Source organism: Phalangium opilio, unplaced genomic scaffold (assembly GCF_054372755.1).
Source record: "Phalangium opilio isolate 3A_F unplaced genomic scaffold, DU_Popi_V2 ptg001170l_1, whole genome shotgun sequence".
NCBI classification, from domain to species: Eukaryota; Metazoa; Arthropoda; class Arachnida; order Opiliones; family Phalangiidae; genus Phalangium; species Phalangium opilio.
The window spans coordinates 1,932,905-1,947,145 of record NW_028324255.1 but is presented as its reverse complement, the minus strand read 5'-3'; the positions used below and the strand labels follow the sequence as shown (position 1 = coordinate 1,947,145).

The 14,241-nt window shown below is 35.3% G+C and overlaps 1 protein-coding gene across 1 annotated transcript; it reads right to left on the bottom strand.

Moving 5' to 3' along the window:
• Nucleotides 1-283: 283 nt before the first annotated feature.
• LOC149584058 (uncharacterized) lies at nt 284-13,912 on the bottom strand. The gene is made up of 4 exons (XM_089863314.1): nt 13,882-13,912; nt 4,029-4,505; nt 652-1,067; nt 284-466 (listed from the first exon to the last, which is right to left on the bottom strand). The coding sequence occupies exons 1-4, from the start codon at nt 13,910-13,912 to the stop codon at nt 284-286; spliced, it is 1,107 nt and encodes a 368-aa protein (XP_089719440.1).
• Nucleotides 13,913-14,241: the final 329 nt, after the last annotated feature.

Below are 14,241 nucleotides of genomic sequence, written 5' to 3'. Positions count from 1 at the left end.
CCATGGGCACAGGCACCATTTGTAACTGATTGCCCCGTCGAAAAAACAGAGTGGCCGGTCGCGAAAGGGGAATCGTTACAAGCCGCGGGAAAATAGAATTTATAGGCCTATTGTTCCGAGCGGAAAAGATTCAAGAAGCAAGAAAACACATACCTTTATGCTCTCGATGAAATATATTTTATTCAAAGAACTCAAATTTAATTTTCCAAATGGATGACGCGACTCAAAAATGCGCGGAATGTCATAAACAAAACCCAAACCTGGTTCCTGATGTCAGCGACTATTATTTTTCTTGTTCGCGGTCAAAACTAAAACGCAACTGCTCGTTATACGAGAACCGGTGTTTCTTATCACCTTCGTTTTCAATCGCGTACAAAAAGGGGGAGGGGTTAATAGGATAAGGATGACGGCTGGCGGGACATAAGTCGGGGACTATTGGCTCCCCAGCCGTCGTCTGCAACGACGTCTGCAGAGGCGTTGCAAGTTCTTTGGTCCAGCACTCCCCCATTCACAAATATAGGCATCTGGTCCATAGGATTCTAATTCATTTTTGAGCTCCCCTAAATAATCGCCTGTGGGTAGCAAATGAGCGCCGTCTGGCGAAAGGTACACTAAAATATCCGTGTCATAATAAAAACAAAGGTCACCGACCTTTTCAAGATGTTTTAGTAAATGTAATCGCGCCATAGCTGTTGTGTAACAAGCGATAACTACGTTTGTGTGTTTGTGCACAATCTTGTTTTCTAGAATGTGTTCGTACTTTACTAGTATGGTGTTTTCGTTGATTGTTAGTAAACTTTTAACCTCCAAGTCGGGATTTAATATTAATCCATACAATTTGTTGGCATCTTTGATTATTTCGGTAGAGGTGTGCCTTGTTTTCTGGCCAAATTTGCCCCAAAAAGAGTTGAGCATAAGTTTGCTAAGACATCTGAGACCTTCATTTTTCTCTACTTTAGTGATATCCAGTTCTACACCCTCTTCGTCTTTGAAACTTTTGACATAGTTCTCCTTATCTTCTTGAGTCTGGCAATCTGCTGGAAAGCCGCTAGCTAGGGTTTTATACTCTAAAAAGGTATTAACATAATCTTTAAACAGTCCTCCCTGTTTTGTTTTGGGGTCGTATTGCGTCACTTTGTATGACCAAGCCTCGTACATTCGTGTGATTGTGTAACCATTCTCTACTGCATGACGTAACTCGTCGACTACCCATGTACCTCTCAATTCTCTTTTTTCAGGAGTATGTTCACAATCACCTTGAAACTGGGTTTTACAACAGGTGTAGCATAATGGAAATGTTAATTTTCCATTAAAACGAGCGGGCAGAACGGGATGAACTAGGTTTTGGGCCGGTAATACGTCGCATTTTAGAAGACCATCGAACGAAAATATGTCTGGAAAGTTGTCTAATATGATTTCAGGATGTCCTATAGGTATCTTGGAGGTTTTGTTAATGAAAGGGTATAAACTTGTGAAATCAACGTAATGAATTCGCTCTGATCCTGTTGTTTTATGATATAGTTTTGTTGCGCAACATCTTCCACCGAAGAATGCATCACGGGGGTCTAATCGTTTTACTATTTTAGGCTTAATATCATTACATTTTAAAAACTCTATTATTTCTGGTTTATTTACTTTTTCCTTCTGCCATTCACACTCCCATTTGACATTTACTTTATAGTTGAGTGATTCTAGCTTGGTCAACACGTTCATGCTACTAATATATCTAGAATTCAAAGTTTGCGCAGAGTCTCCATGCAAAGGCTTGTTTCTGTTTAAGGGAAAGTGTATTTTACACCCATGATAGAAACACCCCCAATACTTGAATATTTCCTTGGTGATTTCACAAAATCCGTCTACTCTAAGTTTTTGGATTCTGGTTTCTTTCCCTCTAAAGGAGGATTCGATAGATATATTTCGTTTGTGCGCGGTCCACTCAAGCCACTCTATAGCCCCTATTGACTGATTTTCACTAAGTCAATAATAATTTGCCGGTATGATACCTATAGTATCGGGTTTAAGATAATTTCGGCGAAACACGTGAGAGCACACGCCAGGAAGAGTAATTGCGCCGCAATTAAATGGATCAACGTCTGTTGCTTTTAGCAGTAGTGTACGAAACGTTATACATCCTAGGAATAGTAAAATTGTGTCGTTCTCACAATAATAATTGAGTTCCTTCACAAAGTCGAAACCTTTACCTTTACTATCTTCAGAACTATGCCATTTTAAGAAGGCATCTAAATTTTTCCTTGTAAAATATTGACAACCATAAGCTTCGATAGGGGGCAGATTAGTTTCTATAACATAGTTGGTTTCATTCTGTCTATTTACATCAAAATTATGCTCTATTACATTGAATAAAAAATGTGGAAAATACCCTTTGGCTGCGTCGGGTATACCAAAAGTAGCGGGAAACTTTGCTAAAGCTACAGGGATGAAATTATAAGAATCCAGAAATAGCAAATTAAACAATTTCATTTCTAAAATTCGAGTTCCGTTAATTTTCAAAGACGGAACGAATTTTTCATCTCTATTAATGATTTCTCGAATTAGTAACTGATTATCATAATTACTACCAAAATGTGACAGTATGACGACGTTCCTAACGGCATGCAATTTCATTAAATAATCTAAAAATAAAGCTATTGGATTTCCGCCTGAAAATTGTTGTTTACGCTTACCAAACTGACTACACATAAAACAGTTAAAATTTAGGGACGTTTCATCTATACAATGCTCACAGACGGTTATACTGACTAACAGGATAGCCTGGTGTTCGTAAGCACCCGACTTTTCCTGACACACCTTAGTTTGTATACATTCTACGTCAAAGAAAATGAGGTTAGGCTGATTAGGTCTAAGTTTCTTAACGGAGGGAACTTTCAGCGGTTTGTCTGTGATAACCTGGATATAACACACGTGTTTGCTCGGCTGATATTTCTTACAGACCTGACAATAAATCTCATCACACTTATGCATTTCGGTTCTTCGAGAAAAATCAATAATATTTAAACAGTCTTTACAGTGAAAAAGACGTTCACATAGCGGTTTTTTACTGCTGGAAGATGCTAAGTGGCTTTGATAGCAGTCATCGCCTAAGAATTTTCGTAAACAAAACCCACAAGCTATCATGGGACCTTGGCATATAGTGGGTCTCATGCAACTAAAACAAAAGTCATTACATTTATGCGATTGTATTCGCCAATAGGGTACGAGACATTTTTCACAGAATCGGTCGTGGTTGAAGAGGGGCTTTAAATTTGTAATAACGTTATAATGGTTATTTTCATTCAATAAAAAGAGGCGGGGCCTAGTATCATAGGGATCGTTTTCGCCTAAAATCAAAACAGGGACGCTATTTTCGAATTTGTACACGAAAATCGAATATTGATTTAAATAAATTTTGAACTTTTGAAAAGACTCAGCCGTCCCACACTCACTAACCCTTACTCCTGCCTTAAGACATAGTTCTAAAGCCTCATTTCTTTGTAGTGTGCCCTTTGGATCTATTTTAGATATAGTTGCATATCGCGTTTTTAGCGTCTTGTCACCCGATGTATCGTCGGCGTAAGCTCGATGCGATATAGCAACGCAAATGCATCTGGCTAAACACAGGTTATCTGAATTGACTATACGTACAATACCTCGCCTATCTTTACAGAATAGATTAAAAGGTTTAATCCCTCGGGCTACAGAACGCTCTTGGCCCTCAGACATTCGTACAATGCTAAATATAATTTTAACAGGACCTAGGAAAAATGATTCCATTTCGTCATCATAAAGCATAACACTAAGCTGGTCAAAAAGAATATTAGGGTCGACTTGATCTGCTCTTCTAAAGGATAATTCTAGTTCGGATCTGCAAATATTTGCGGCACTCTTTAAAGTAATTTGGATGTAATCTGTAGGCCTGTACTTACTAAGGACGCATTTCGTTACGGTACATACACTAGCGACGGGATCCTCAGTAACTCTAAGAACTACCTCTCGACCATACATGTTAAAATGTTCGTAAAATCTCTCACTTTGACCTAGTATCTCGCAAGAAGGTACGTTTTCAATAAGTGTGGACGGGTCCGTTTCTCCTCCTCCCCATTGTACATCAATTTCACCGTCAAAAATAGTCTCTTCAGATCCGTGCTCCCTCGGTAAGGTTTCGTTCAATAGTGTCTTCTCTGCGGGTTGTCCTTGATCTTTTCCGTCTAAAAATGCGGCTATCTCTGTGTCATATTGTGAGTTGTTGAAGTCGAAGATTTGAGCATCCTCTTCCCGTATATCACGCTCAATTTCTTCAAATCGTTTCGCTAGGCGATCTACGTATTCCGTTCTTAAGGGACTAGGAATTAGATTCCTTAGGTTTTCCAATTCTTCTAGGGTATTACAGTCCTCTGGTACTCGTGCAACGGTTTTCATATAATCGAGTAAGTCGAGGCAAGCTCGAATAGCATTTAAGCCACCTTGTACTACGATTGGCGGTAGAGTCTGAGGTCCGTACAACGGATCTATTCGCAGATAGGCGCACAGGAAGAAATAAAACTCGTATATTGACCGTAACGGCCAAGGTCTATTTATTGTCAGTTCGTTCAAAGTTGTACGGAGAGTTTCAGGATCCATGTTTATCTTTCACTGTTTGAAGATCGACTGTGTATTTTGATCATTTCCTAAGCCGCTTTTATACTAAATTTCTTAATAGACACGCCCACATTCCTCAATAATTTAACAATAGCCTGATTTATTGCCTCCTCAGTCACCAAATGTTTTCTCACAATGCATTTCTGACACACGCCTGTTAATAGTTTAGATCAAAAGAACGTTGGATTTGCTTTATGTCAAATAAATTGTCAACAAAAGAGTGGCCTATAAATAGAATTTTGTTATAAACACCGCAAATAAGGGACAATTTTATTGGGGTAATAAATGAAAAACATGGTGTGTAAAAAGTTTCTAGAGATTCTCGATTGTGACAATATCCTTAGATATCTTAAAGTCTGTTAAAAGTATCTTTTGTTCCTAATTTCTCTAATAGGTCATAAAAACCATTGTACATTTTTCAAAAAAATGCTACCTTGAGCTAACGAAATTTCTTAATAGACACGCCCATATTCCTCAATCGTTTAACAATAGCCTGATTTATTACCTGATCCTATCAGTCACCAGATGTTTTCACACAATGCATTTCGGACCCATGCCTGTTAATAGTTTACCTATTTTATAACAAAATAACGATGGGTCAACAAAAGAGTGGCCTATAAATAGAATTTTGGTATAAAATAGGTAAACTATTAAAAAACAGGGTGCGTAAAGCGTTTCTAGAGATTCTGAATTGTCAAAATATCCTTTGATATCTTCACATTGTACACTTTTCAAAATGTTACTTTCAACTCTACCTTAAGCTAACCTATGACCAGATAGTTTCTCACGGTCATGAATTACACTATGATTGTGTAGAAGAGAAGTAGGCCTACGTAAAGCAATGAATCACAAAATAAATTCCAATGATAACAAATGCTTCGACCACCCACCCAAGACCTTGCCTGAACGTAATAGGTAATAAAATATTTTTAATCAACCCGACAGCAACTAGGCATTTGAATATAACATAATTAACTCCTTAAGAGGGCAAATTTCGAAACTTTTAAAGAAGAGACAGTGCCAACTGAGCTAGTATTCGTTATGCAAAGGTTTATCAACGGAATGAAATTCTCAAAACAAGTCGATTAGCTAACATTATGCGTCTTTCGTAGGATTAGAACAAAAGACCTTTCTCCACCGATGTGTATATACTGCATAACAAAAGGCGTAAATGTGTATAATAATTGAGATTGATTGGGATGATTTCAGAGTACAAAGATAATTTTAGCTACTGGCTAGTGTAGTGATAGACTGTAGTACCTTTAAAAGGAACACAATTGATTGTGAAAGGTTTGTAAATAAAGAAAGCTAAACCCAGAGCAATTTGGTCCTATATAGACAAAGAATTCTAGTGCTCCAAAGTGAAAATATGGATCTGTCTGAAAAGGGATTAAGACTTTGAAGCACCGAATTTTAAAGATATTAGCGCATATTAACTCGTATCATGTGGACGTATAGTTCATCATTCTGTAATAAAAACAGCACAGAACAACGTTTCTTCTTCTAACGTTTATTTGTAATCCCTAATTGAATACACCTGTTAATCCCACTAAAAAGAATAAAGACTTTGTGAGAAACAAAAGGATTTGAGCACGATTTTTCTGCAAAATCAATCTTAATCTCATGAAAGTTCTGTATAGGCGTAAATATCTAACCCCCAACTATTTAATATCGGCTTAAGAGACTTCATCGAGCGAGAAAATCACAATATATTGTATGGTTTGCGATAAAAGGTTAAAAAACGTACGGTTTTTTAACAAATGTTTTGATTAATCCTAGATTGATACAGCGTTTACTTGTAAACACTGAAAGTTTTTGATTTAGCTGCCAGATTGAAGGTAAAATGGCGGATATTTAGGATAGCTTTGTTACATTATTTGCTACGTTAAAGATGATCAAAGAGCGTTATTTCCTTTAAAAAAAGAACGAAATTAGTCTCCTAGTCTATAGTTCTGGAAAAATACTCATATATTTTCCTGGTTTCGGTTAGTGCACCAAAATTATCTTAAACACGTAGAGACTTGTCAGGATAATGGCTTCGGGGCAAACCCGTCGAATCAAATGTTTCGTGTTAGGAAGAGTCATAAACTAACAAAGCAATAAATCACAAAATAAATACCATTCATAACAATACAAATGGTTCGGCCATGCCCCTAAACCCATTAAGACACGTCTTTATAGTAAAAATAAAAAAGGATGGGGATAAATCCTTTTGTTATGGATCAAGTTCAACCTCTTCCCCCTAACCCTCATAAAACCAGGTGGGTGGTTCAATTAAAGAAAGGACAATAAATTCCAATGTATCTAAAAAAATCTATGATCATCAGACAACAATCGAGGGAAGCACCACTCTAAAGTCTGAACATCTCAAGAATAAGCGACCCTAACACTAGTGTTATCATATTCAATATTAAATATAGTCAATGCAGGCGTCAAATTTTGCAATTATAGCTGTAAAAACCAGTATTTTTCATGATATTCAAATGTATTATTAAGGAACATTTTTAATGACGTAACAGAATGTTTAAACTTAACCATTTCGTAAGATTTAACTCTTTTGTTAGTTCATTTGTACGTTTCTGTTTGTAATATTCCCCGTTTGTATATACTCTCGTATTGTATCTAGACTCTTGTGCCATGGAGGGGGGTCGTACCCAAGTCCTGGCGGCTTCACGACCCTTTCCCTCGAGCCTTATTAAATAAATAAATAAATTGCAACGATAAGAGTAAAGCTAGTTTTGAGGTATAGAAAATTAAATCCCTTAAGTCTGCAACACCATCTAGTTACGAATTGAAATTAATGATTCTGAAATAAATGAAAATATGCTTTTCATCGAATCATTTTGATAAATATTGCGAAAATCGTCGCAACGTTTTTAGTCATATGAACTGTTTTTCAAATGACTCGTTTCGTCATTTTAAGGCAACTAAAGAAACAAAGTGAGTTGGATTAACTGAAGTCAGTACTTTTTTAAATTTTGTATGCAATTCTTTGGGGAATTTAGGAAACCCAAATAAGCATTTTTATAGAAAAATGTTGCGTACAATATTTCCTTCTATTGCTAGAAATCCACGATTCATGCACTGACATTAGCTAAATGACACTCTGTGTTGTACTTTGACCTTTTCGCTGGTCGTATATTCTGTTTTAGTATATAGGGATGTATGTCTTTTCTAAAGGTGTTATGTCTTTTCTAAAGGTGTTAGCTAGAATCTGTGTTTTTCCCTAGAACAGTGTAAATAGCAGTGAAATTCTAGTGTGAAACTATGTAAATGGTTCGGCATTGTAAACATATACTTATTTTTAATTCTCGTGCTCGAATTGATTGACGTTTCCCTAGAAATATTTTGGTTAATTAGCTTAGTCTTTGTTATAGTAAAAGATTGTTATACTAGTTTCTGCGAAGAGGGGGGGGTCAAGAGGTAATAAATTTTTATTTAAATAGAAAAAAATTGGTGAAATTTTGCTAAATCAAAATTGTTTTTTGGTGAAACAGAGTAGTTTTGATAAATTTAGCTAAAATTTATCGAAACGTTTTTAATCATTTAAAATGTTTTTCAAATGACTCGTTTCGTGTTGCAAAATTGCCACGTACATGAATGATTTTGTTTCGATGGTTTGTTCATTTTCCTATGTATTCCTATGGGATTTTAGGAATTTTAAATGATCAAATTCGTTTCGAAAAAATGTAACGTAGTTGATCAAAAACGTTTCGATTGTTTTTTACTTCTAACACGAAATGCGTTGTGAATTATGCTTCTTTCGTTACCGTTTTATGTTTTCCACAAATTTTTGATTACGTTGCCGATAATTTTGATAAATATAGTACGTAATAGGTTAATGCTTCGGTTTAATGATATATTGCCTTTCTGTTAACGCTATAAAAACATAACTTGTTGAGACTTGTCCTGATAATGCCCTCAGGGCAAATACCTGGAATCAATTAAATGTTTGAACCCCATTGTAGGATGTGTCACCGCCCCCCCTCAATGACATAAACTGGGACGTAACACATTTGTGTGTGTTATAAATCACTCTAAATATAAATTCCATTGATTCAATACAAATGGTTCGACCCCCCCCCCAAAGCCATCGCGGCTTAGCGTGGTTACGTATAAATAAAAAATAGATGAGGATAAAGGTTCACTACCTTTTAATATCATAAAACATGGTGGGTGGTCCAATTAAAGAAAAATAAATTACATTGATAGCAATGCAAGGAATCTAATGGCACTGCCACCCCCCCAAAGCCCTTTAGATACGTTTGAACGTGTTTACGTATAAATAAAAACAGCTCTGGAGAGAAAGGTTGGTGACAAGGCTAGTAAGAAATCATGTGTTACGGTATATGTAATTCCTTTTTGGTTAAAATGTGTGCTAATTAGAAAATATGTGAAACAGTCAAGCTATATTCGAGTATACTTTACTCGGAAATGTTAAATGTTAGGATCAGGATTTTATGATATTTTATAGTAATATTTGTTCATTTTAACTAATTACCAGCTACCAAGTTGTGTAAAAACTACCTTATTTCTTCTTTTTTGATACTAAAATGTACTATTGTTTTAACCCAGTGTCTCGTTTACTAACCAATACAATATTTGCGTAGACCTAGAACCGCATCGTAGCTTAATTGGTACCTTTTGCAATGCAAACCTTATCTCAATTAAAATTGGTTCTTTGGTATAACATAAGCATACATGGAGAGACCTCTAAACCATATAAAGAATAATAGCAAGGGAAGGGTAGGTGTAGAAAGGGCCTACAGAACCTATAGAATTACCATTAAATCATACCATAAATGTACACACTATCCTAAGGATACACCCAAATAATAACAATACAAAGCATACACCCTTACTGTAGAACGTAATCGCTGCTTAATTTTCAATAAACTTAATCTAGTTCTTTAGTAATGATTGCGCATTTTAACTGTATATAAATATTTTAGCGCGTAGGAAAATATATATTTTTCAGTCAATCCTATGAGGATTTTTAATTTAATAACTAGTATTGTGCTTATTTACCATGTATTCTATGTAACCCGTATTTTCTGATGTTTTTTTTAGTAATATTTCGCATTTTAACTCAAGTAATTGTACTTATTCTCCAAATTCGTATTAAAACTAATGTAATCCTTATGTTCTGAGTTTTTTAGCAGTACTGCTTCATTTTAACTTCTAATCAACTATCCAACTGTGCAAAAACTGCCGTAATTTCCCTTTATGATACTAAAGTGTACTATTGTTTTAACATAGTAACTTGATAACCAATACACAAAACAGGAGAACACTTAGATCCGCGTGTAATTTGTACCCTTTTTCAATGTAAACCATATCTCATTTAAAACCGGTTCTTTAGTATAACATAAGCCTACATGGAGAGATCTCAAAATCGTACAAAGAACAACACTACTAGAAGGGCGGGTGTAGAAAGGGCCTACTGAACATATATAAATCATGCCCTAAATGAACGTAATATCCTAAAGATACACCGAATAATAACAATACAAAACATGAGTACACCTAGACCTTCGTCGTAGCTTAATTGGTATCTTTTGCAATGCAAACCCTATATCACTTAAATCTAGTTCTTTAATATAACATAATCATACATGAGATACCTTAAAAATAATAACATTAGGGGAGGGGTGCGTTTAGAAAGGGTCTACTGAACCTATAGAATTACCAATAAATTATACCCTAAATGTACACAATTTCCTAAAGATACACCCAGATAATAACAATACAAAACATGAGTACACCTAGAACATCACCATAGTTTAGTTTGTACCTTTTGCAATGTAAACCATATCTCAATTAAAACTAGTTCTTTAATATAAGAATAACATAAGCATACATACAAACAAAGAATAACATTACCGGCAGGGATGGTATAGAAAGGGTCTACAGAACCTATAGAATTACCAATAAATCATCCCCTAAATGTACACAATATCCTAAAGATACACCAAATTAATAACACTATGGACACTGAATGCCTTCAACACCAATAAATTACGTGACGTCATACCAATACACGATTAAAAAACCCCTATAAATTCAAATTTCCCGCCAACAACATCACGTGACGTCATCAATTCCCCCTTGCAACCCCCTCCCCCAGGCACGACTAGAGAGAAGAACGAAAAGGGGGGAGAAATGACCCCCCTCCTCCTCACAGTACCACCATATAGCTGACGCCTGTATACCGAACTTAGTTCGGTATACTGGCGTCTATACTCTCTCATATCCAGTCTTCAGTATTAACATTCCGGCGTACTCCGAACAGATATATCATAAATGGAACACACGCCATTGAATAATACTTTTTTATTTACTTTGTACTGCGAAAATTAGTGTTTTGGATATATATAAATGTAGTATGGTTTAACTAAAGTGTAAACACCCATTTCAAATATTAATATCAAAAGATGTTCTTGAAATATCGTAATGAAGCGGAGCTTTAGTGGTACAAAACTAGTAAAGGCATCGCATTTCCGAAAGATATTTCCCAAATTTTCGTTTCATATTGTGAAAAAAAGGTAATTATAATTTTGTTGTATTTCTTCACACACCAGCACAAGTGACACTGCTAAAGTGGTGCACTAATGTCACAACGGACGCTTACAGACACACAGATAGACGACTTTATTACTTTTCTGTATTAAATTGAGCTTAGAAATAAGAGTATCTTAAAATATCAAAATAAATGTAATTAATACTATATATTTTCTTCGTTAATATTTCATCTTATTGCGCATTACATCGTTTTAAGAAAAAACAATTAAACATTCTTGAGAGACTTGACTAATATTGACGGTTGAAATGAAGCATACGCCGGTTGTTTCGCCATACGCAAATCGGTAGTATATAAAGGTTTCGAATTCCAATGATGTAAATGACAGCGCAATTGCATAAAGCTTTGGAGGAAGCACTGAGTTACAATCTCCTCGGTATTTTAAGTCAATCAAACAATAAAACTTTTATTTAAAAAAAATGCGTCATCTTTTGGATAAAATTGTGCTGGCATAAACCAGAAGCTGCATATGGGCATCTTTCGCATATAACCCAATTTTGAATACTAAGACCTTGAATTTTAATATTAAATTTTAAATTGGTTTCTGGATTTTTTACCTCTCCAAGTGAAGATGACGGTACGGAGAGGTATTACATCGGACCTGCCTGTCAGCGCATTCGCACATGAAAAATTGGAGCAAACGCGTTCACAGAAAGCAATTTTTGGCTTCTACTCCCATCATTTCACCAAAGATGCACTCAGTAACGACTTTTCTTATAAATCATGATTTATTGTGAATCAAGCGCCTTATATACCCCAAATTTCCAAAAATTGTTAAAGAGGCATACACTTGAATTCAAACGTCAACAATAGCAATGTTTTAAATGATTTTAGGAATAAAGTTTCTTGAAACGATTTAACTAATATTATGGTAAGTTAATTACGATTAATATAATAATTATCAATTATGTTTATTTGATTATAAGAAAACCTCTTAATTTCGTCTCGACTTGGAGTAGTCTATTTTAGTTTATCATTAGAAAATAGCTCATAGCTCCGTGTAAGTATAAAACTCTTCATTTAAGCTATGTTAACAGCATTTTCTTCCCTATTTTCCCGGCGCATCGTGATTTTCGCAAACCCCTTAGGCGGCGGTGCTGGTTTTGTGCCCCCTATTGTAGTACCAAAACTTCTCCAACAGGGTGCAAAAGTGTAAGCGCGCTAAATCTGAAAGCAAATGTTGTAGTATGAAAATATTCTACGTTTCATAATTATAGGGTGCTATATATTATTTTCTTATGAATTTATTATTAGTATTTTTAATTGGATAGCTAAATTGTTAAAAGTTTCGGGAAATCAAAGGTTTTTGAAATTCTAGCATTATTATCTTTCAAGGTTTTTTTTTTCAGAAGTAAAAGAGTTTGCATTCAGCAGATACGGATTATATGTTCTTTTAAAATCGAAAGAAGACCCTCTTGCTTCTTTTTTAACTCAAAAAGGTTTACGCTGTTTGTTCATCCTATGTAAACCTTGTTTTCTAACAGTGAACCCTCAATGTTTTTTATAGGTACCACTTTTAAACCAGTAATGGTTTCCAGTTTTTTGAACGAACCACTTTTAAACCAGTAATGCTTTGCTGTTTTCCATGCACCACTTTCAATCTGAAAGCAAATGTTGTAATATGAAAATATTCTACGTTTCATAATTATAGGGTGCTATATATTATTTTCTTATGAATTTATTATTAGTATTTTTAATTGGATAGCTAAATTGTTAAAAGTTTCGGGAAATCAAAGGTTTTTGAAATTCTAGCATTATTATCTTTCAAGGTTTTTTTTCAGAAGTAAAAGAGTTTGCATTCAGCAGAAACTGATTATATGCTCTTTTAAAATCGAAAGAAGACCCTCTTGCTTCATTTTTAACTCAAAGAGGTTTACGCTGTTTGTTCATCCTATGTAAACCTTGTTTTCTAACAGTGAAGCCTCAATGTTTTTTATAGGTACCACTTTTAAACCAGTAATGGTTTCCAGTTTTTTGAACGCACCACTTTTAAACCAGTAATGCTTTGCTGTTTTCCATGCACCACTTTTAAACCCTTAATGGTTTGCTGTTTTTAGCATTACCATTTTTAAACCATCAAGGAGTTATCTTGAAAGGGACTACATTGAAACCAATTTTTTCACAGATCCCTGCCTTTCTTATTATAAATCAGAAACGGTTTATCAAAGTTGTTTTAAACCAGTAATGGTTTGCTGTTTTTGAAGGCGACCCTTTTAAACCATTTAGTTGGTGCTGTAAAACTATTAGTGGTTGCTGAGAAAATCATAAACCCTATATAAACCCTTTGAACAACATTATTTTTAACTATGTACAGACAGGTTTAAACCCATTTTCTGTTGCGCCTTCACAACCAAGGCTTACCACTAAAACGCATGTCAATGTTAGTGTACCTTGCTCTTATGTGAACGTTAACACTAGGCCTATAACCAGTACTACTTCAGTGGTAGGAAAACAACCTGTGTTTACCACAAGTATTTATCCTTCTACAAATCCATTTGGTAACATATCAGCCATTTCAAACTTTTCCTCAGTGTCAGGCCAACCAACAACTTCTGATCCTTTACACTTTGTTCCTCAAGGAACTTTACCAGTAACGGGTCGGGGTTCTGTAACTTCCTATGGACCTTTACATTCCACCCCTATTAATCCTATTAATCAATTTTTGCCTGTTCCGGCACCAGATCCATCAATTGCCATGTTAAACGCTAAGCTTACTGAATTAACAGAGTTAGTGTCTACTTATGTAGCTTCCTGTACCACGAACAATTTGTATGCTACTATAGCTTCAAACATGTCACAAGGTGCTAGGGTATTAAAACCGGATTTTAGATTTAATGGTAATTGTGCAGAAGCTGTCAATTTCCATAATCGAATAGAAGGATTTTAATTGCTACATTCCCTAAATGACATTGATCTTTTAAAATTATGCCTACTTTAATGATGGATGGAGCAAGAGAATGGTATCGGCAGGGGAGGATGGAAGAGGAAATGTCTTTACTTAATTTTAAGCTAAGATTCCAGGCTTA

Coding starts and splice junctions, on each gene's coding strand:
- LOC149584058 (XM_089863314.1), bottom strand. CDS start 13,912: ATGGCAATTGATGGATCTGGTGCCGGAACAG. Junction 1,068..4,028: donor TTGCGAGATACTAGGTCAAA/GTGAGAGATTTT, acceptor ATACCTTTTTAG/AGTATAAAACCCTAGCTAGC. Junction 467..651: donor TACTAAAACATCTTGAAAAG/GTCGGTGACCTT, acceptor ACGCCTCTGCAG/ACGTCGTTGCAGACGACGGC.